The 22,276-nt window shown below is 36.1% G+C and overlaps 1 protein-coding gene across 38 annotated transcripts in view; it reads left to right on the forward strand.

Annotated features, from left to right (window-relative positions):
- Window positions 1–22,276, forward strand: part of LOC113111932 (ankyrin-3-like) — a 159,008-nt gene that overhangs the window by 119,608 nt on the left and 17,124 nt on the right. For 18 of the 38 annotated variants that reach the window (XM_026277165.1, XM_026277177.1, XM_026277185.1 and 15 more), the window contains 15 exons: window positions 293–416; window positions 4,344–4,446; window positions 7,138–7,182; window positions 7,642–7,748; window positions 8,735–8,767; window positions 9,305–9,529; window positions 13,261–13,415; window positions 13,859–14,070; window positions 18,313–18,520; window positions 19,259–19,355; window positions 19,484–19,712; window positions 19,831–19,956; window positions 20,273–20,395; window positions 20,820–20,846; window positions 21,429–21,510. In XM_026277165.1, coding sequence (XP_026132950.1) covers window positions 293–416; window positions 4,344–4,446; window positions 7,138–7,182; window positions 7,642–7,748; window positions 8,735–8,767; window positions 9,305–9,529; window positions 13,261–13,415; window positions 13,859–14,070; window positions 18,313–18,520; window positions 19,259–19,355; window positions 19,484–19,712; window positions 19,831–19,956; window positions 20,273–20,395; window positions 20,820–20,846; window positions 21,429–21,510 — 1,896 coding nt within the window. Of the gene's footprint in view, window positions 1–292; window positions 417–2,910; window positions 2,923–4,343; window positions 4,447–7,137; window positions 7,183–7,641; window positions 7,749–8,734; window positions 8,768–9,304; window positions 9,530–13,260; window positions 13,416–13,858; window positions 14,071–18,312; window positions 18,521–19,258; window positions 19,356–19,483; window positions 19,713–19,830; window positions 19,957–20,272; window positions 20,396–20,819; window positions 20,847–21,428; window positions 21,511–22,276 lie in introns of all 38 variants that reach the window. The other 20 variants (XM_026277169.1, XM_026277178.1, XM_026277181.1 and 17 more) reach the window with 11 other exon arrangements.

The raw sequence follows: 22,276 nt of genomic DNA on the forward strand, positions 1-22,276 counted from the left end.
ATTGCATGAATCTGCAGCTATGAAAGAGTTCGGGGAGTGTGCCAGTGACTTTTGAGGGATTGTGGGATCGGTGTGGGGCATTTTGGTCCAGCCATTCATTCTTAACGCCAACATGAAATCAAAATGTACCCTATTTACTTCGTCTCACTCCCCATGATTCATCGGTGCACATTTTTCCAAAGAAAAATGGAAAACATGATGGAAGTTAAATGGGTTTTGAATGTCATTCATGTTGACTTTACAGGCTCAGTGTATCTCTGAAGGGTGTAGTCATTCTTTATTTTGCGGACAGGTGAGGATGCGATGACAGGAGAAACAGACAAGTACCTGGGACCGCAGGATCTGCGAGAGCTCGGAGACGACTCTCTCCCTCAGGAAGGATACGTGGGATTCAGCGTCGGAGCCCGTACGGCCAGGTAATATTCCCTCACCGCATGCAGACAGTGACATGACAGTGAAAAAAGCATTTAATCGTTTACTATTTTCAGCATGATATACATCACGTAAAGCTGTAGATGCTACAGCGCCCAAAAAATATTCATGTCTAAATTTGTGATTTATGTATTTGTATTGCATTGTATTGCATTTTCCATGCATTTGAATATTGTTTTAACAAATAAACTTAATGCGATGCTTATTTGTCAGTCATAAATGAATAAAACAGGTAGAATTTTCATTAATATTAATAATATTAATAATAATACAAACCGCACATGTTCTGAGTCCTGAAGTTTTGACAATTGAGTCATACTCTTAACATCAGTATATCTATAGGAATCATGCTGTGATTAATAAACATATATTAGGTATTTGGATGACCGCATTTCACAATATCTTTACTGTTGGACCAGGTTAACAGACCACATGAGATATGAGAAGATGTTAGACCATTTAAAGGGACAGTTCACCCAAATTGTGCTTGTCCTCATGTTGATCCAAACCCATGTGACTGTTTTTCCACTGTAAAACAAAATTAGATGTCTTGAAGAATATTCACTCACAATAACTATCATCTAAAAGATCTGGTTTCTGAAAGGAGTAGTATTGATGGCCACAGCACCCAGCTGTTAGTTCCTGATTCCTGTCTTATCTAAAGGCAGTACACTCTTTATTTACATTGTGTGTTGGCCGCCTGCTGTCATCTTTTGATTCAGTAGCATGTGCTGTTGAGTGAGAAGGCCGTAGCTAATTTTTAACCTCCATGTAACTCGCTTCAGGGCATTTTCCCTCCGATAAACAGAAGTTTGACCGCATTCAATAATCAAAAGGGTTGAGTGAGATTTCACAGTACTGTACACGCAACAAAACAGGAAATTATAATCATGTTCAATAATAGCATTTGTCACAGAGAGGACACTTTTTATCTAATGACTTGACATTATGGTGTAAAAGCAGATTTTATTTTTTTAAAGTATTTATGTCTCAGTGAAAACAAGAATCATGTGATAGAAATGCTTGGGTTGGATGTCATATGTTTCCATGTGACTTTCTTTTTGCTTTATTCTTTAAAGGGGTCATAGCATGTTTTTTAGGCATTCATCATATTGTTTATTTTTTTGACTGATATTATTAATTTATTGTATTATTTATTGTGATTTATTATTATATATTATGATATTATTCATTTATCAGAATAATCCAGTATTGCGTATTTATTGCCCAATATGAAATGCCTATATTTAATTAATCATGAGCATTGATTAATCAAAATGTTAACTTTTTTCAATTATTATTATTATATTTCCAATATCTTACTATTCTTTTTCATATTTTTTTTACATTCAGAAAATTATTTATTGTGGTTTTAGTGTTTTTTTATATTCAAATTTTTAAGATAAAGTAGTATACATTTCTGCATTTATTTATTGCAGTTGGCCATAGCAAGAAGACAATAGCAAGAATACAAATTATCAGCCTATCCCTATCGGCTATCGTCCCTCCCTTATACATACATATTGTATAAATGCATTATGAAATAAATTGGCCGTTCTTTGTGTCTGTTCCTTTAAGAAACGCTCTCTTTGGGTGTGAAATGAGATACAGCACATTCCATTTCCTCATCTCATGGGAGTCATGGGATTCTGGCACTGGACCTGGAGTTTTGCAAGGAATAACAAATGTAGCAGCACCATATACATAACTGTTTGATCATAAAGGCACAAGTGTTGGGGAAGTGGTGTTCAGTTGCCTTACAGAGAATTGCTTGAGATATAGACATATACTTCATGATAACTTGTGATAACCTCTTACATGTTTAGTGTATCCTGTCTTTGTTCTTTTCTTCACATATGCCAAATATCATGTCCTAATAAATTAAAGAATAAAAGAGGAGTAAACTTCAGTTAATTAATAGAGATCGATTTTATATATCGATTTACCGATATTTTCCCCGATATTTAAGAATTTTAACATAATCGGATATCGGTTTTGTAATATTGGATTCGGCTATCTTGTGGGTGTTTTGAGAATTGTGTGCTAGATCGCAATTGTAGTGTTTGAGGATACGAGACAACAACAGCGTCGTGGAGCTAGGCCTGCTTGAATTGCTGTAGTTAATAAACTTAATTTAACATAACAGTAAAAAAAAAAAAAAAACATGACTAAAAAGAGGAAAAACCAAAGTGAAGTATGTTCTTTCTTCACTCAGTCATTTATTTACTTTATAACATTTAATAAATATCGGTTCTGCGTATTGGTTATCGGGGACATAAACATGCAAATAATTGGTATCGGTAAAAAACAATAAAAAAAAAAATCAATATCGGTCGATCACTATTTATTAGTGTGTGTAAGAGTACAGCACAATGCAGCCCCAGACATGAGTCTCTGACTCATTCAGCCACTGCATTTCTGATTTGTTGCCTTCAATTTCCTCTGTTCTTCCTCTTCCATTCCAAACAATCACCATAGTCCTAAAGTCAGGTAAGAGGGCATGATGCTTCCGACCCCTCCCATCCTATATCCCGAATCATTCTGAAACCATGGAACGTTGTTGTGTACCGTGCTTTGTACATTGTTTTTCATTTGATGAAGTATACACATTCTTGCTGTCTGTGGACTATGGTTTCATTTCGATTTTAGGTTTGGTGTGTGAACCTGATTTGTCAAGTTTTTCTCTTTTCTTTCTTTTTTTCAGGTGTTATTGTCGTAAACATTTTGAGTTTTTGTCCTCTTGAGTCCAGTTACTGTACAAAATATTTTCTTAATGTAGCTTCCAGGGATGCATGAAGAGCCTCATCGGCTGAATCAGATTTCATCCATTTAAATCTGCAAACTCACAGACTCACAGTACACACTCACAAGAAACAGATTCTCCTTTGGCAGTCAGACGTAGCCTGATTTTGCTGTGAACTGAGAACTCACGTCATATTGATTTCTGATTGGGCACCTGATGCACCTGGCCTTACTGCAAATAGTAATCAAGTCAAGACAATGATGCAAATAGAAATGAGTCAAGAAACAATAAACAACTTCCAGATCTGTTTTAGCTTCAGTACAGTTTTATATAATTGTCCATTTGCTAGCTACACTCCATTATTTACTGTTACTCTCAAACAGCTTTAGAGAATGTCCCATATGAATGAATTTTTTTTTTTTTTTGTCAGATGTGCTTAAAGAGCAGTAAAAAAAAAAAAAAAAAAAAGACAGGACATTATTCATATATCAATTTATTAAATTGGATAGAATTAAAAAAATCGGTGGATTTCTTCCACAGTGACGAATCAGTGCATAAATTAAATCGTATTAGGTTATAAGCATTTAATTTGAAGAAAATATAGATTTTTCTTACTGTTGTTCTGCATGTATTTAAAGATTTGGAAAAGAAAGAAGAACCATGTTTATTCTCTCCAACTATTATAAGTCCACTGGCAATAAGGTGTATTTCTGTAAATTTCCATTTTATGTTAAAACCCACAGATCCTCCTTTTAGATTTACTTTATAAAAGCTCAGAAGTCTGTCTCATTATGTGTTATTAACAGTGGGGTTTAAATAAGTACCAATTGCATAGCTTTGAAAAAACAGTCTGGCATACATTTGTGTCCTATTCATTCAGTCATTACAAATATTAACCAGCGTCCCATTTAAGATGCTGCACATCTGTTAATTCATCTCTAGACATCTATTCTCCTGTGTTCTCTTAACGTCTAACCCATCACACCACTACAAATGTCTCTCTTGTGGATTTGATCCTTGTTTGGGCTATTGTGCATCAATTCCCTGGAAGTTGCATGCATTAATAAGTGTTTTTGTTTTTGTGTCTGTGTGTGTGTGTGTGTGTATGTGTTGTGTGTCTTTCATTGTCACTCCCCCGCACTGTATGGTATTAATGTAATGCCAACAGTCTGCGCTCCTTCAGTTCGGATAGGTCCAACGCACTCAACCGGACCTCTTTCACCCGTGACAGCATGATGATTGAAGAGATCCTGGCACCGAACAAGGACACGGTATGCCTTTCAGATTCCGTGCTCGCCTTAGTGCTTTCTTTTGAGCTGTTTTGAGTTTTATATCATGTGGAAGTTCATAATTTGGAAATTTGAGCAGTTAAAAGCACACAGACCATAATGTTCTCGGCACCAATTAAACTCAGCATACCTGACTCTAAACTATATTCTCATTTGCTGAAGGAATACATGTCCTCATTAACAACAACAACAAAAAAAGTGCCATTGCAAGTGTTAGTGCCATTGCATATACCATAAAATGTGAATACGGTAATTGCAACAAAACAACATGGTATTATCATGGTATTATGGTATAACGGCAGCAACAGATTAATGTTAATTTCTTTGGTTAAGCTATTTTTCTTCTATGTTATATCTATAGACAGAAAGATTGATTTTAAACCCATTTATGAACTATTTCCCTTGTGAAAATTACACTTTATCATACCTAATAAAAAAAGAGTACTTAATATACTTCAGAAATAAAAAAAAGATATATATATATATATATATTTATATATATATTTATGGGGTGGTGTTAGCGCAGTGGATAAGACACACGTCTGTGGTGTGGGAGACCCGGGTTCGAATCCACTGTGAGACACCAATGTGTCCCGGAGCAAGACACTTAACCCTTAGTTGCTCAGAGGCGTGCGACCTCTGACATATATAGCAATTGTAAGTCGCTTTGGATAAAAAGCGTCAGCTAAATGAATAAATGTAAATGTAAAAGAATATGGGCCCTTTTATACACCCAGCGCAATCTGATGCAAGCCGCAACAAAAGTCTGTTTGCTAGTTTCAGTCCAGCGCCGTTCGCATTTTCCCGTCCAGCGCTACGTCTTTTCATTAGCGAATGCATTTGCGCCCATTTGTGCACCTATAGGCGTGCTGGTCTAAAAAAGAGGTGTGTTCAGGCGCATTGCTAGTGCAATGCTATTTTAATGAGCTGAAAATAGACTGCGCCATAGACCAACTCAAACCTGGTCTAAAGTCAATGGCGCAATATTTTTTGGTTATTTAAAGAGCGCATTGGTAGAAAATGCGCCTTTGGGTGGGTCCACAGTGCGCATTGACTTTGCTTATTACACAGGGATGCGCATCACCAAACTTGCCAAATATTAAAAACAAAAGGATTATAGTGTAACATAATATTATTGTGTAGGCTACATAAATATAAAATGATGGATAGTCACTGTGTGTATTAGAATTAAGCTACCTATTTGCAATTCCAAAAATGTGCCCCGGTGCACAGACCGTTTTTCCGTCATTAAAATAGCAAAAGTGGATTTGGACATTCCCTGAGTGCACCTGCGCCATGCGCTTTAGACTTTGCATTTAGATCGTTAAAATAGGGCCCTATATGTTATGTAATATTTATGGACACTTAATTGTTCTTACTTTACAAGTAAATAAAACTAATATTATAGTTAACCTACATATTATTATATTATATTATATTATAGTTTAAATTTGTTAAATGCATTTAACAGTTGAACTGTGCTTTTTGAGCATATCTTTATATGTAATATCATAATTACTTTAATTGCCTTTGAAATATGGTTCAAATGAACTGACAAGCATTATAATACCTAAACTGTAATTGTGACATTTCTATTGAAACTTGTATGTCATGTATTGAAATATATTTGTTTCTACACATTTGTAATAGTGCATTTGCAATTTATTAGTACATTTCATATATAATGAAATGGAATAATAAAAAAGACATTACAGTTGAAATTATATTAGTCAGAGAAGTGTATTTTAAGTGCACTTAAGTGGCCTTTTATTTGAATAATATTTTATTATCTGTATGTACAGCATTGTAAATATGTACTTTTAAGTTTTGAACTACCGTATTTTTCGGACTATAAGCACCTGAGTATAAGTCACATCAGTCCAAAAATACGTCATGATGAGGAAAAAAACATATATAAGTCGCACCGGACTATAAGTCGCATTTATTTAGAACCAAGCACCAAGAGAAAACATTACCAATTACAGCCACGAGAGGGCGCTCTATGCTGCTCAGTGGTTGACTACAGGAGAACTGAGCAGCATAGAGCGCCCTCTCGTGGCTGTAATCGGTAATGTTTTCTCTTGGTTCAAGTCTCTTAGTTCATTTCTCTCGGTTCATGTCAAATTAATTTTGATAAATAAGTCGCACCTGACTAATTCGCAGGACCAGCCAAACTATGAAAAAAAGTGTGACTTATAGTCCGGAAAATACGGTATAGACAAGTACACATTCAATACAATTAAAAACACTTATTATTCTCAAGAGGTAACACAGATGTTTGATAAGAGCCAATCACAATTCAGTGTGCAAATATAATAGTGGTATAATCAATATCTGTATATTTTGAATAATGGAAAGTCAAATAATGTAAGTTAATGGGAGAATTCTGTGAAGTTTACTAAACAAAAGTACAAAGCACAACAAAGGCCAGAAATATACTTAACTATGCAGTATGCATGTAAACTTTAGTACTGAGTATGCAAATAAAGAACTGATGGGCCAAAAATCCAGAAATCGCAGAAATGATTAAAGCACTATTCATACAGTAAAATATATAATGAGAGTGAAAAGTTACACTTTATTGTTAAAGATTGTGAAGTCGTTTTGTCTATCAATGTTGATCAGTGCATAAGGAGTGATTCAGATTCTGTCTCTTCTCTTCAAACGCTTCAGGGGGTCTGTAGAGAAATGGCCACCCTTGTTGACTCTCATTTTAAGGTATAAAATGCATTAAGGAATTCTGCATTGTTTCTTAATCCACAACCCAATGCAGGCAAACAAAAGCTTTGCTCCACAAGATGCATTTACTGTTCTTTTATGTCCTGCTTTTCAGTCCAGATTCTTTCCTTTCTCTATCTGTTGAATTTTTATAGCTTAGCTTTTCATATTGTTTTGGCTGTTTTGGTCTTGCATCAGGGGGCTTCTTCCATTTATCTTCAACCACCTAGAAATACTTCTCCTGCATGTTGTTTTGTTGATTGTGATGGTCATCATCAACCACAAGGCAAGGTGATTATCGTGTGGTTGAGCTGTTAATAGCAGAGTGCAGAGTCTCAGTCTCATACAGTATGAGAGGACTGAAAGCACTAGCCGTTTACCATGGTTCACCACAGAACCGCAGTGAATGGAAATATGAGTAGCATGTTCAGTTCTGAACAAGCTTGTTTCGTGTTTCAGCACCTGGCTTTATCAAAAGATTACAACACAGACTCGATGAGGCGCTGTAGCTGGACTCCAGAGACTCTGGACAACGTGAACCTGGTCTCCAGCCCCGTCCATTCAGGGTAAAGCCAACATCACCACTACTATTCTTATACTTCAAACTTTTTCAAAAAGCTTTTTTGAGCTTGTGAAATTAACTTCGTTTTTTGGCCTGATTTTGTTCAAAAAGTCATCACAACACTTTAAAATTAAGTGCAAATTATATGCCATATGTGACACTGTAAAAGTGTGTTATTTCTCATTTTTTTGGTAGAAAAAAACCAACAAAATTCTACATTACATGAAGGATCCATTTCTAGGGACCAGAAAGAAGCAATACAGTTGTTTGTTTCTGATTCCAATGTCTTCTTATCATTTCCGATTCTTTATGATGCTTAGTTTTAGATATCAAGTCAAACATTTAGATATCAAACATATTTATTCTGTGCCTTCTGTAGCACAGACAGCAGCAGGAGTATTAGGCTGCTATCACTTTAAGACCTAAAGCAGTGGTTCCCAACCTTTTTCAACTCGCGGCCCACACAACCAAACACATATGTTTGCGCGGCCCACTTCAAAAAAATTAACTGACCCCGCTATTGTTGGGTTAATAACTTAGTACTCAGAAGCTAGATTTTAAACTATATTTATTGAATAAACTAGGGCTGTGCGATTTGGACAAAAAAAACTAGGGGGCCGCGGACCACAGGTTGAAAACCACTGACCTAAAGCATAGGTCTAATATATTGTCACACATGGCTTTTCTTTCTCAACTGTTTACTTCACTTAATACAAAATCGACTGTGTTTATGAGGATATTTTGACATAATTTTGTGGTTATTTGTCCAGTCAAGTGCAAGAAGATGCGAAAGAGAACTCAATTCAGTATCTGCTCACTGTATGAGAGACAGCTTTTTGTAAATGTGCTTTGGGTATTTGCACATCACACGAGTGCCGAATTGACTTCTTTCAGTGGTTTAAAGTCACATTCAGATGTCTTAGTGCTAATATTAAAGCTCTTATGATTTTTTCCCCCCCCATATTCCCTATTCCACTTGTTTCTTTGCAGCGTTTCTCCCTCACTCCTTCAGTATGACAACAGGTGACGGTTGATCATGTTATCACAGTTTCTCCTCCCTGTGTTTGTGTTGTTGCTGTTCTCAACTCAACTTCTAGGGAAACACAGCCCAGGCCAATATATCAGTATAATTCACTGTTTGATAATATCTTCACAAGCCAAACAAACCACAAGACCTACTGTACAGTACACATGTATATCATTTTCACTTATAGTTTTTTATATATACTGTACTTAAAATGTTTACGTTTTAGCAATACAAATAAAAGATTTACAATGCAACACCTTAACAGTTTTGTTGAATTCTGATCCTTTACTGTAAACTAATTGTAACGGTCTTTGTTAATACAATGGCTAAATATCCGACCAACATTGCGTTCCTCACTAACTTCTCACCAGGTGCATGGAATGATTCCAGATCACTTCTTCTTCTCTGATTTTCAATCAGAAGTTTGTTTGTGAGTGTGTTTTTGTCACAGCATGGGACAGTTCATCTCTGAGAGCCTGTAAGATGCTGAATCTCTCTTTATCTTCTCTTATTGGATCATTTTCCTTCCACAGGTTTTTGGTGAGCTTCATGGTGGACGCCCGCGGTGGTTCCATGCGAGGAAGTCGCCACAATGGCATGCGCATCATCATCCCACCTCGCAAGTGCACCGCGCCAACGCGTATCACGTGTCGTCTGGTCAAGAGACACAAGCTGGCATCCCTGCCGCCCATGGTGGAGGGAGAGGGGCTGGCGAGCCGGCTGGTGGAGGTGGGCCCAGCGGGGGCTCAGTTTCTGGGGTAGGTTTCACCTTCATGACTGTTTCATTCCAGCTTTTCCTATCATTACCATGGAAATCATCTGTGTTTGGTAGTGTGTGTCGGTGAAGTGTTTCAGCAGTGACACGGAGCGACTTTGCCCATCACTGTTATCATGCCAATGCCCTGTTAAATGACACTGACTCAGCAATGTACAAGTAAAGCACCTTGACTTTACCCTCTCCTTAACTCTATTTCCTACAATGGGATTCTGCAGGTCACCAAAGTTCCCTTGTAAATGTCTTGAGGACTGCTGAAAGAGCTCCACCATTTAAGTTATAAGTGTTTTAAAATGACACATGGCTCTGTTCTAGAACTTGGTGAGCTGGCTACATAGAGAACATTTTAAGGCCAGGCACCACAGGTGAATTGGGTAATCATTTTTATTTTTAAATAGCTATCATCATACTTTGGCTTGTTGGGTAAACACAGTGCATTAAAGGGATAGTGAAGCCAAAATTTAAATATTTGGTCATTTACTCATTCTCAAGTTCGTCCAAAACTCTATGAGTTTCTCTCTTCTGCTGAACACAAAAGAAGATAATCAAACAGTATTTTTACTATGGAATTCAGTGGCTGCCATCAACTGGTTTTGTTTTGTGCTCAGCTGAAGAAACAAACTCATACAGGTTTGGAAAAGCTTGAGGGTAAATAAATTAATTATTAATTATTAATAATTATTATTTTTTATTTTTTATGATTAAATTTTAATTTTCCTGGTAAAATATAGCTTTAAGACAATTGTTTTGAATTGTTTTATGATTTTTTTTTTCTTTTATAAGCAAAAGATTAATTATCTTATTATGTAGGCATTCATTTACATACATTTCCGGAGCATTGGATAAAGTATTTTGGATAATGTAATTTTGGTGACATATTACAGAATTGTTACAGACAGGATTTTGTATATCTTTTTTTTTTTCACCCTATAAATCAGAAAATACTTTCAACAGCCAGAAAAAGAAAATAAATACAAAATCACCATATTTTTTTAGAAATAAAATGTTATATAAATAAGACAAAGGATACATAAATCCCTCCTTATAAACAGATATTCAGAATATATTAAGGAATAAAAATAAAGTTTGTAAGTGCCACTGAATTGGAGATTTCCGGAAAAATCAGAAAAAAACAGAACTTATATTGAGTCATAGTTTAATTCTAAAGATGCAAGCATATAAAGAGTACTTAAACAAGTTTTTCTTTGCATTAGTCTGAAATAATGTTTTAGAAGCAAAATCACAAAATAGACCATTGTATTAAAATTTTCAATAATAAAATAAAATAGATAACTTTGTTTTTAGTGGGTGTCCCAGGCATGTTCAAGAAAAAAATAAAATAAAAGATTGCTACCTTCTGAGATTATTACGTTTTGGCCAGAATCTGTCCTTCCTCATGAAGAATACAATCCCAGAATTCACTGGACAAAGCTAGAGAAAATGTATTCTATAAAAATAGTCCAAACAAATTGAGATGTACTGTTTTACCCATTGTTTGTGTGTTGATGTATTTTATGTTTATTAGAGCACCACACTGTTAGATTTACAGCAGACTAACGGCAAACCTTGCTGAAATCAATTGTTAGTCGAGTCTCCTGTGCCCTGTTTGTACACATGAGATGTTGCCTGTGAGTGTTCCAGATAATTACTTATGTCATTTTGGATGCATGGTAGATGAAAGAAAGCTCACAAAGTTTTGGAACAAGCCGCTGTACTTGGAACAGGGTGAGCAATAGCTCACTAAAACATTACAAAGCTAGAGCTAGTCTCCCATCCTGCAGGAATGACAAGTTGTTCCTCCTTTTTGTTCCTCTAAATGCTGCATGGATATAATTCAGTAAACTCCATCTACCTCGAAAATCCCCCCCTCTTAGTGAGGGCGAGAGCTACATTAGCCGAATCCTGCAGCTCGGGCCACGGGGAACAAAATTTTCTGGGTAGGACTGTGTGCTTAGTGAAGTCACAGCACTTCATGCTGACTTCAACTACTTCTTTTATTGACGCCGTAGCTGATGTTTTCTTTGTTTCCTCCTTTACGTTCATCTACACCTTTTCCTTTTAGCTTTCAGTGAATGTACACATCGCTGAAAGTGACTCATACTGACTGTCTGGGCTGGTTATGCAGTGCTTTGTGAGCATGAGTGTCTGCAGTCATGGCTGCCGCCTTAGCCCTGTGATTTTATGCTGAGAGAGAGTTTCATTTGACCTTTTAGTTTTAGAGAAGGTATCAGTGTTTATTTTAGTGAAGGGTCACTCTCAGAATACACTTTTTAGCGTCTAATATGCCCTGTTTAACTCACAGTTCTAGTGGGTCTGAGTCTGGGGCCTTCAGGCATGACATTTTCCATGGTACCTTCTCTGTCGACACATTAAATGTTTTCTTCCATGATTCCACGTTTGTCTGATGTTACTGTTTTTAATCCATTGTATAATATGAGCTATTTGATTTAAGTGCTACCAATGGGAAATGCAAAAAAAAAATTAAAAAAAAATTGTTGGCAGAAATAATATTAATTGATTTTAAACCTAAACAGAAATGCTTAAAAATTAGTCAATTATTGTAAAGACTGATGTTTTGCCATTAAAATGATTAACCTTGTTTTTAGCATTTATATTGGATACAGAAAACAAATATATACTAATTTGAAAATAAGAATCAAATTCTTAATGTAACATTGTCTTAAATAAGGAAATGAATAGCATTCACACTTTTATCCACCTTGATGGGTTTTGTACTTATAATCCAAGATCGTTTAACTCATCTGACCTGAAGTGCACATTCTATCAGCAGATGTTTCCTGAGAATTAAACCCTTTATTATTAGTAGCACCGTGTTGTACCAGTTGAATTGTATTGGAATCCTGGCAATGACTCTATGAAATAAGAATATATTAGTAGATATAATGTTTGAAATAAGACCACATGAGTTAATTTTCTGAATTTATAATTTTTTAAGATGCGCTAAGGTTGCTTAATGCTTGATCATTTTATAAGCATTTCTGATTAGTATCATCAGTTCATATTTCCATTAGCTAGATATACTGTAGTGCTTGTTTAAAGAATTCTTAAATTATTTTATCCCACTGGCAATTGTTTTGCTTAGTTTTAGATTTGTGTTGGTCTATTAGGTGTTTTGCTTGTTTCAAAAGGGTATTTTTTGCAAAATGTACAAATTTCCTTAAGCCTCGTCTTGTTTGTAAACATCTGTTCATCTAGTTTAATGTTATCTGACTATTACTTTTATGGTGTATTTAAGTTGAAATATCACAAGATTAAAATATATTATAAACTATGCTGTCTGAAAGTGTATTTATCTTGTTAGATATTTTAATAAAAAAAAAAAAAACAGGAATAGGATTTTGTGCATCTTTATTTTGCATCTGACTTGGTGTTTGAAAGATTTAATTTTTAAGCATGAAACAGTGACGCTTGGTAAAAAAAATAAAAAAAATAAAAATAGACGTTATGCTAAACTAAAACATTGATAAAATAATGTCTGCATCTGTCCTCTTGGGTTCATAATAGAAACCACTAAAGTTTACCTTTTATTAATATCAGATGCATTTGCCAAGTGCCCCTCTTCTGCACTAATGTTCCATGAATGTTCGTCATGGCCATCTACTAAAGTCATCATTAGCATCTGTGTGTCTCGTCGTCTCGCGTTTAGTAGTCTGAGAGGTTCCACTGATAAAGGCTTGCGATGTGTTTTCACAGCCCTGTGATTGTGGAGATCCCTCATTTTGGGTCCATGAGAGGGAAAGAGCGAGAGCTTATTATGCTCAGGAGCGAAAACGGTGAGACCTGGAAGGAGCATCATTATGACTGCAAATCTGAAGACCTCATTGAGCTCCTCAATGGCATGGATGAAGGTAAAATGATGATTATTACATTTGCACTGTCACTGACTTTGCTAGTGCATGATGAGATTCAGACAAGCCTAGAGTGAGTGTTGATGTGCGCTCGGCAGATGTGAGTTTTTCTGAGGTTATGGCAATATCTAGAAGGCAGGATGACCAATGTCTGATGTAATGCCTAGATATTTTCAAACAATACAATTTCGAGACAGCCTGTGCCATACACAAATGTGTTAAAATTAGATGAACATTTGGGTTACACATTCATTACAGCTGCATAACAACACATTTATCACCACTGCAAGACTTTAGCATCATGATGCAAACTTTTGCATAGGCAAACACCACATACATTTCCTTCAGGAAATTAAAAATACTAGTTTTTGTTTGCTTCTGTAAAATATGTAATTTATATGCTTCTTGAAATCAAACTCACATAATAATTGTGTACTCTACAGAGCTTGACAGCACAGCAGATCTGGAGAAGAAGCGTATCTGCCGGATCATCACAAAGGATTTCCCACAATACTTTGCGGTGGTATCACGGATCAAACAGGAGAGTAATCAAATGGGTCCAGACGGAGGGGTCCTGTCCAGCATGACAGTACCTCTGGTTCAGGCCTCCTTCCCTGAGGGTGCGCTCACCAAGAAGATCAGAGTTGGACTGCAGGTAGACAACTGTCCAATTCAATCAACATTTCCTTTATATATAACCAAAGTTCTGGTATGAAACTCTAAATGGCGCAGTGCTATAGGTCTAACTCATTCTGACATAATTACATCATCACATGGCACAGCTAATTGGTTCTCTCCTGTATCGGTAAGCAAAGAGCTCGTTGAACAACATTCAAATAATTCTTCCAGTTCTTGCTGTAGTAGTAGCAGCATGCTTCAGAAACCCCTCAGTTTCCCCAGCTCCACCTTTATATATCTGCTATGGGGTGATCATATATGCTATGGGGCTTATTCATATGTTATATTAGGCGGGGCTATATAGCAAAAAAAATTATCAACAATATCATGTTTCATATCATTCAGTTTCGACAATTATTGACATTTTTATAACCTTTATTAAAACAAAATGCAATATAATTTATTGAGAAAAACTGCATTTGTGTGTGTGTGTGTGTTAAGTCAAACACAAAATAAAATTCAAACAAATATCTAATTTCTTATGTGTTATACGCAGAATAAATAAGTCTTATGGAAATTTTTGGCTTGTCTCCCGAGCCAACAGGAGGGCGCAATGAGCAAAACAATGCAGCGAATTAAATTGTCAGTGCAATGATATAAAAAACGTGCATAATGTATAAATTAACATTTAAAACTCAAATATAATTTCTTAAATTGCATAAACAATTATGAACAAAACAACGTTATGTATTTATGCATTACAAAAAATAAAAAATAAAAAAGAGCAGAATTGCCGATCACACAGATTGCATTTGAAAACATGCAGTGAAAAGGAATAAACCTCCACAAATTCAAGATGTGTTAAATGTTTAAGTAAGGAATCATTTGGGTGCATTATTTTTCTAATAATTCAATGGCCAGAGTCAATTATTTAGCTTATACTATGGTTACCACACCTCAAGACATCGATCAGAGGATATATTTAAAGGGATTTGACCGGTTTTTTAACTTAAATCGCCATTGTGTGAAGGATTATTTCTTCCGCATCTCATCCAATGCCTGTTTTGCTAGATCCAAAACATAAACTTAAAGATGGTAATGGAGGCTTGAGCCGTTTATAGCATTCTATTGCAGTTATTAATGAAGCTATTAGAAAGAGAGCAAGAGAGACAAAGACAGAGAGAGAGAGAGAGAACTTGTGTGAATTAGGCTACCTCTGTGCGTCTCTTAACAGCGCTGTTATTAACTCGCTATTGAGAAGTACACTATGTAGGCTAACTGATAAAATCATCAGGCCAGTGCTGAAAACAGCTTTTTGTGCAAACTGCATGACCGTTATTACAGTTAACTATGCGAAGTGATGTGGAATTGTAATGCGGTCAAGACAGCTGTCTGGAACTATGTTCGCCGTATGTTTCCCTGAAAATAATTGCACACCTCTGAACATTCGTCAGCCAATCAGATTCAAGCATTCAACAGTGCCATATTATAAATAGTTTTAACTTTGCATGGCTTCCAATACATCTCTTGTGTGACACGCGTGTGCAGCAGTCATATTTATCTAAAACATTAAAATGTAACAACATCACTTACATCATCATCACCGCATCTCACACACCACTGAGGACGCACACCTAACATTCGACTGTATCATTTGTATCAAATGCAATTTTAATTTTTTTTTAATTCAACTAATATTATTATTTTTATTCACAATTTCCTCATCACAGGCAGGCACAGCACTCATGTCCATGTTTGTGTGTGCTGTCTGCTTCACTCATAGCATGTGCTTATATCATGAACTATCGAACCTTTCTCGGTAACACTTTATAATAACTGCACACTATTAATCATTAATTAAGCATTAGTAAACAGATAATTCATAATTTATAAAGCATTAATAGAAAGTAATAAGCAGTTTATAAATACAGATATAAAGGCTTTATTCTTGATTTAAAAGCATATCTATAATGTGTTTAATAATTGTATTTTCATACTTTACATTTCTCAATGAAGTATAGCATTATTTACAAACTAGTTATTTAGGAGTTGCCAGTGATTTATAAGATCACAAGAAATGTAGTAAATTCAGGTAGTCATAAAGCATTTAGTAGTGGTCAGTTAACTATTTATGTGAGCTCATCTAAAGTGAGTCTAGTTATGCCTTGTAAAGCATTTATAAAGGATATTTAAAGGCTCACTTATCTTCTAAACAAAAAACGGAAACAAACACCACACAGGGATACAGAACATAGAAATATTAACAGCCTTTAAATCTCATTTGTAAAAGCTTTACAATGCATAAATAGTCCTCACTTTAGATGAACTCACAAAAGTAGTTAACTAACAACTACATGTTTTATAACTACCTGAATTAACCCTGAATTACAGTAGAAATACATGTTAATAAACCATTTATTAACACTATAAGTAACTATTACTATATGTCTGAATAAAAAGATGTATGAATGCACATTTAAATAGTTTATTAATCATTTACTTACAATTTCTAAGTGATCTTATGAACCATTGACAACTCCTTAATAACTGGTGTGTAAATAATGCTATACTTAATTTAGAAATGATACATTGATCATTAAAGGGGGGGTGAAATGCTCGTTTTCACTCAATATCCTGTTAATCTTGAGTACATATAGAGTAGTACTGCATCCTTCATAACTTCCAAAAAGTCTTTTAGTTTTATTATATTCATAAGAGAAAGATAGTCTGTACCGATTTTTCCCGGAAAAACACGACCGGCTGGAGGCGTGACGTGTGGGCGGAGCTAAAGAATCACGAGCGCCAGTAGGCTTTTGCGTTGAGAGCGTGTGGAAGCTGTGACATTACCATGAGGAAAAAACCATCGTCCCAAACAAACCATGGCTTACAGTCAGATTCAGCGTATATTTATGATCCAGAATCAGATCTAGAGGCTGAAATTTAACAAGAGCAGCATCAGCAACGATGTCTCTATGTGGTATGTACTGAAACTGTATATATTTGCTTAGCGTTCCACTTTATGTCTTTTTTTTTTTTTAAGCTGTACATGTGAAAAGTGCAGTTTGATGACAACATCGCATGTTGTTTACTTGATGTGCTTAAGCGCCGATAGCTAAGTTAACAACACAGAGATATTTGAAGCAGTTTTACTCACCGCCTGCGGTTCCAACACACGATCGTGACCCTTTTCGTTGGGTCTGCATTATCCTTAAGAAATAAACGATACGCAAATCCGGCGTCAAACTGGGCCTTGTTTGTAAAACAAGCATCTTCGAAATGCAGGGAACAAACAAAAACACTTGCACAACTCCATTGATGCTCTGTAAAAATAATTTCCATCCACTGGTCCCTTAATGCTGTTTCTCTTTTGGTAATCTGTGCAGGGTTGTCTTGCCCTGGCAACCAAAAACACACTTCTTTTGTGACTTTTCGCGACGCTCTCGCTCTGATCAGTGAATGTCTGTGCTCAGCCTCTCAGTGCTCTGCTATACGGGAGCACGTGCTCTTCCGGCAGAAGTGCCCTTAGGACCCATATAAGGAAATTCCGCTCCATCTAACGTCACACAGAGCCATACTCGAAAAAAACTTTCCGAAACTTGTGACAAACTGGAAGGAGTATTTTTGGAACACTTTGTCCATGTTTAGCATGGGAATCCAACTCTTTAACAGTGTAAAAAAAAAAGTATGCATGAAATAGCATTTCACTCCCCCTTTAATAAAGTATGAAAAAACAATTATTAAATACATTATAGATATGCTTTTAAATCAGGTATAAAGCATTTATATCTGTATTTATAAACTGCTTATAAATGTCTATTAATGCTTTATAAATGATGAATTAACTGTTTCCTAATGCTTAACTAATGATTAATAGCATGCAGTTATTATAAAGTGTTACCCATTTCGGTATTGCTATCGATGGAGTAACGTCGATAAAAAACGAAACATTGTTTTATAACCCAGGCCTATTTTATATGTGCAGCAGCAGTATTTCTTGTTGTGAGTGTATTTGCTAGTAGCAAGTCTCCATTCCAGAAAAGGTTCTTTATAATGGAAAAAGGTTCTTTATTTTATTTTTTCATTAAAATGTACTGTTAGACAATTTTTGGTTGATTCCTTTTAAAATTGTTACACTCTGACTCTATCAAACATTGGTTGTTTAAGCATCCCCAACAATATCTGATACAATAACAGTAGCTCAACCAATGGTGGGTGTTTATGATTGGACATATTTGGGATTATTTGGGAATGCTTAAATGATCTTGCTTTCTTTAAACAGGCCCAGCCTGTTCCAGATGAAGCTGTGAAGAAGATCATAGGAAATCGTGCCACCTTCAGCCCTATAGTGACCGTGGAGCCTCGCAGGAGGAAGTTCCATAAGCCCATTACCATGACCCTACCTGTGCCTCCACTGTCTGGAGAGGGTGTGGTGAATGGCTACAAAGGAGACCCAACACCAAGCCTCCGCCTGCTCTGCAGTATAACTGGTAGGAATGACTTTTAGAGAATAACGATGTATAATAAAATATAGAATCTTTTTAACAGTTTATCAAATTCCATTTCACTATAGTGGTGTTTGCAGTCATCACTCTATTGCTCTATTACTAATAATAAGGGATGATAACAACAAGAAGTATGATAACTAAAATGATAACTTTATTAACGTCCACACCAACACACAATATTGTTATTTTTGTCACAATCACACTTGCACTTGCATTTACTGCTCAAGCTCTTTAAAGGTGGACTCTGATTGGTTGTCGATGTTCAGAAAATGATTTCAGCGATATTGTTCATCTGTGTCATTATCGTTATAGTTGTGGTTGGGAGTCCTTTGGACATCTATCACAGAATTAGAACAATTTTGAAAACTTTATAGTAAACATTATAGATTATAATTTTTAATGGCCAATTCCGATACCGACTCCAGTTTTTTTCTTTATACAAGAAAGAATAAAAGTGGCAACCACTGCATTTTAATTACAATCCAGACAAAGATGCTGCACTAACGTAGTTTGAGCAGTTGTTTTTGATTTCAATTAGATTGTGTAATATGGCATTTAAAACAGATTTTCGCTTTGTGAAATATGCTACATAAAACATACCAGCAAAAAACAACAAATTGACAGCCGGTCAACCAGTGCATCTCTGTTTGATCTCTATTTGAGCACTCAGACTTTCTTAAGAAAATGTAGAAATCATTTTAATAAAGCATCTCATGACAGGTGGCACATCGCCTGCTCAGTGGGAGGACATCACTGGGACTACACCTCTCACCTTTATGAATGACTGTGTGTCCTTCACAACAAACGTGTCTGCCAGGTACAAGAACAACTTAGGAACTTCTCTCTTCTAAAATCCTCTTAACCTGCCACAATCAATTTTCAATACCTCATTTCTAATTCCAGAAAATATTATTTTAGCTTTGTGACTGTTAAATTTGTGTCCAGGTTTTGGCTTGCAGACTGCCATCAGACCCCAGAAACTGTAGGTTTGGCCACCCAGCTCTACAGAGAGCTCATCTGTGTGCCCTACATGGCCAAGTTTGTAGTGTTTGCCAAAATGAACGACCCTGTGGAGTCCAGCCTGAGGTGCTTCTGTATGACAGACGATAAAGTGGACAAAACCCTGGAACAGCAGGAGAACTTTGAGGAGGTGGCCAGAAGCAAAGACATCGAGGTGCATGATCTGTTTGTATTTATTTCTTTAAATGAGATAAATTAGTATTTTATGAGATTATTGCACATTAACGTTTTTATAAAATGTGTTTTGCATGACACGGCTGGTTGTTTTAAAGGTACTGGAAGGGAAACCCATCTATGTGGACTGCTATGGAAATTTGGCCCCTCTGACCAAAGCCGGACAGCAGCTGGTTTTTAACTTCTATGCTTTCAAAGAAAACAGATTGCCGTTCTGTGTAAAGGTAGATTGTTTTTTCTTCTAGCGTTTTCATGACTATTAGATACATTAGTAATACATTCTGCCTGCCAGATTGTTTTGTTATTAAAATCAGCATTCATTTTTGTTAGACCCTAAGCTATTAGAAGGTAATGAGAAACATGTAGCTCCTCGCCTGTTGTGACTTATCACTTTAGCATTCTTGTGTATTTTCCAGCTGAAAACTTGTACTTATTTAAATCAGATGGGCAGCTTCGCTACAAGCTATTATCCAGCAATTTCTGGGCAAGTCAGACCTAAGAACTAATTCGTAAGCAGTAACATTTGTTTGTCATCTGCAGGTCAGAGACAGCAGCCAAGAGCCATGTGGCCGCTTGTCCTTCCTCAGAGAGCCCAAAACTTCCAAGGGTCTTGCTCAGACTGCTATCTGTAATTTAAACATCACACTGCCAGGACTCAAGAAGGTAAGGCTGAACTCTGATCATCTGCGTCATATCATGCCATCTTCATACTCAGGAAAGATAGAGCAGTGTTCCTAGTCATTAAGGGTCAAACTTGGCTCAACCTACCTGAGTGTGTCTTTTATCTGTTTCAAGCTTTTTTTCAAGTTGTTGTTGTTGTGGCTGACCCAAATCAGACTTTTGATTTGGATCTTGCTTTGGCTGAAGGTGCACAGGCTTGTGCTTATTTCAACAGCTTCTGTGGTTGCGGCTTTGTGCTTTGTTGTTCTTTTTCTTTTTTACCCCTTTATGTTCCTTCACTGTGGCTTTGCGGTCGCTTTTACTTGGTGTGCTCTGAATCGCCTTTTTCACATCCTGATGTTTCTTTCCCCCTGCTCTTCATTACGTTATTCCCTCTGTTTCTGCAATGCATCTTGGGAACCAAAAGGATGTGGATTCAGATCCAGAAGAAGAGGTAATAGTGCTGTTCCCTCATTTCCATGTGGTGTGCTAGTTGCTTTAGCTCTGGGTTATTTGTTCGTTTAAGACGGCTTTAACTTGGGTACACATTTAATACATATACTGCATGCTGCTGCAACTTTCTGCAAGTTGATTTTTTTTTTTTTACTCATCCATGCACCAAGTGCTGTAGCCTACACTGTCAAGACTTAGGTGGATTACATATTCAAAACACAACAAATTGAATTTAGAGGACAAAAACTAACATGTTTATATTGCGTGACAAAGTAGTAGTCATCGGCGCCTAGGATCTCACTGACCCAGTCGATCGTAGTTATTCTTTTTGTTTCATGGCCTTTAGAATAAATGAAAGGAAATCAATGTAGGACTGATTTCCTTTGATGTGAGTAGAGACCATATAGGCCGGCCCAAAGAGTACCGTAATATAAAGACAATTATTAAAAAAACTTTCCAAATTAGTGTTCCTATATTATAGTCATGATGCTTTTTCAAAAGGAAAGAACAATAAGAGAGTTAGCTAAACTTTAAGCAGGGTTGATTGAGACAACTGATAGGATTCTTTTTGTTGTTGTTACAGACTGAAAAGCCAGACCGACGTCATACCTTTGCATCTCTAGCCTTACGTAAGCGCTACAGCTATCTGACCGAGCCTGGAACGAGTGAGTGTGATGTTTTCACTGATGTATGAACTTATATTGAGAACCAAATTCTTGGGAGTGATTAAAGCTAACATGTGACTTACTGTGACCATCTATGATATATTAACTGGCATAAACATTGTTTTATCTGCACATTCTTACCATACATGAACAGAGTCCACATGCTTGTTTTTTTGTTTGTTTTTGTCTTTTTTGTTCGTTTAGTTTGCATGTAAAATTTGCTATTTCAGTTGGTGTGCCGTGCTTGACCTGTGCTTATGATATGTTATGTTATTTACCCTGTTAGTTCATTTCTACCTACACTAGCAAGAATGATATTTTGTAACTTTCATAACATTTAACTTTGAGTGACTCCTTTTGGCTTTATGATTGTGCATAATTATTTAATGCATTTTTGATGGAAATGCATGAAGACTCACAGGTAGATTATCTCGGGTGCTTTCACAGTTTTCACTGAATTGCCTGTCACTAAGGTTACTCAGATCTGCATGTTGGAGCGATATTATGAACTTTAAATTGTATTTATTTTGCCTGCAATTGCCATAATATGTTTTGCTGTGGCATAGGAACAAAGATGCTTTTTGTTTCGGAGTCTTCTGTTTTTGTCAAAATACACAAATTTGGGTAACATCTGTATTTTTTTTTTCTAAACCAAACAGATAAAAGGCACTGTAGCAAATGAAGGTAGTCAGTCACAGGAAAATTTAGCACATCAAAAGTCAAAAGTGAAATTGTTTTACTCTGGTCCTATGCATTTGTCTTACCA

The sequence above is a fragment of the Carassius auratus genome, chromosome 12 (genome assembly GCF_003368295.1).
Source record: "Carassius auratus strain Wakin chromosome 12, ASM336829v1, whole genome shotgun sequence".
In the NCBI taxonomy this organism is placed as follows: Eukaryota; Metazoa; Chordata; class Actinopteri; order Cypriniformes; family Cyprinidae; genus Carassius; species Carassius auratus.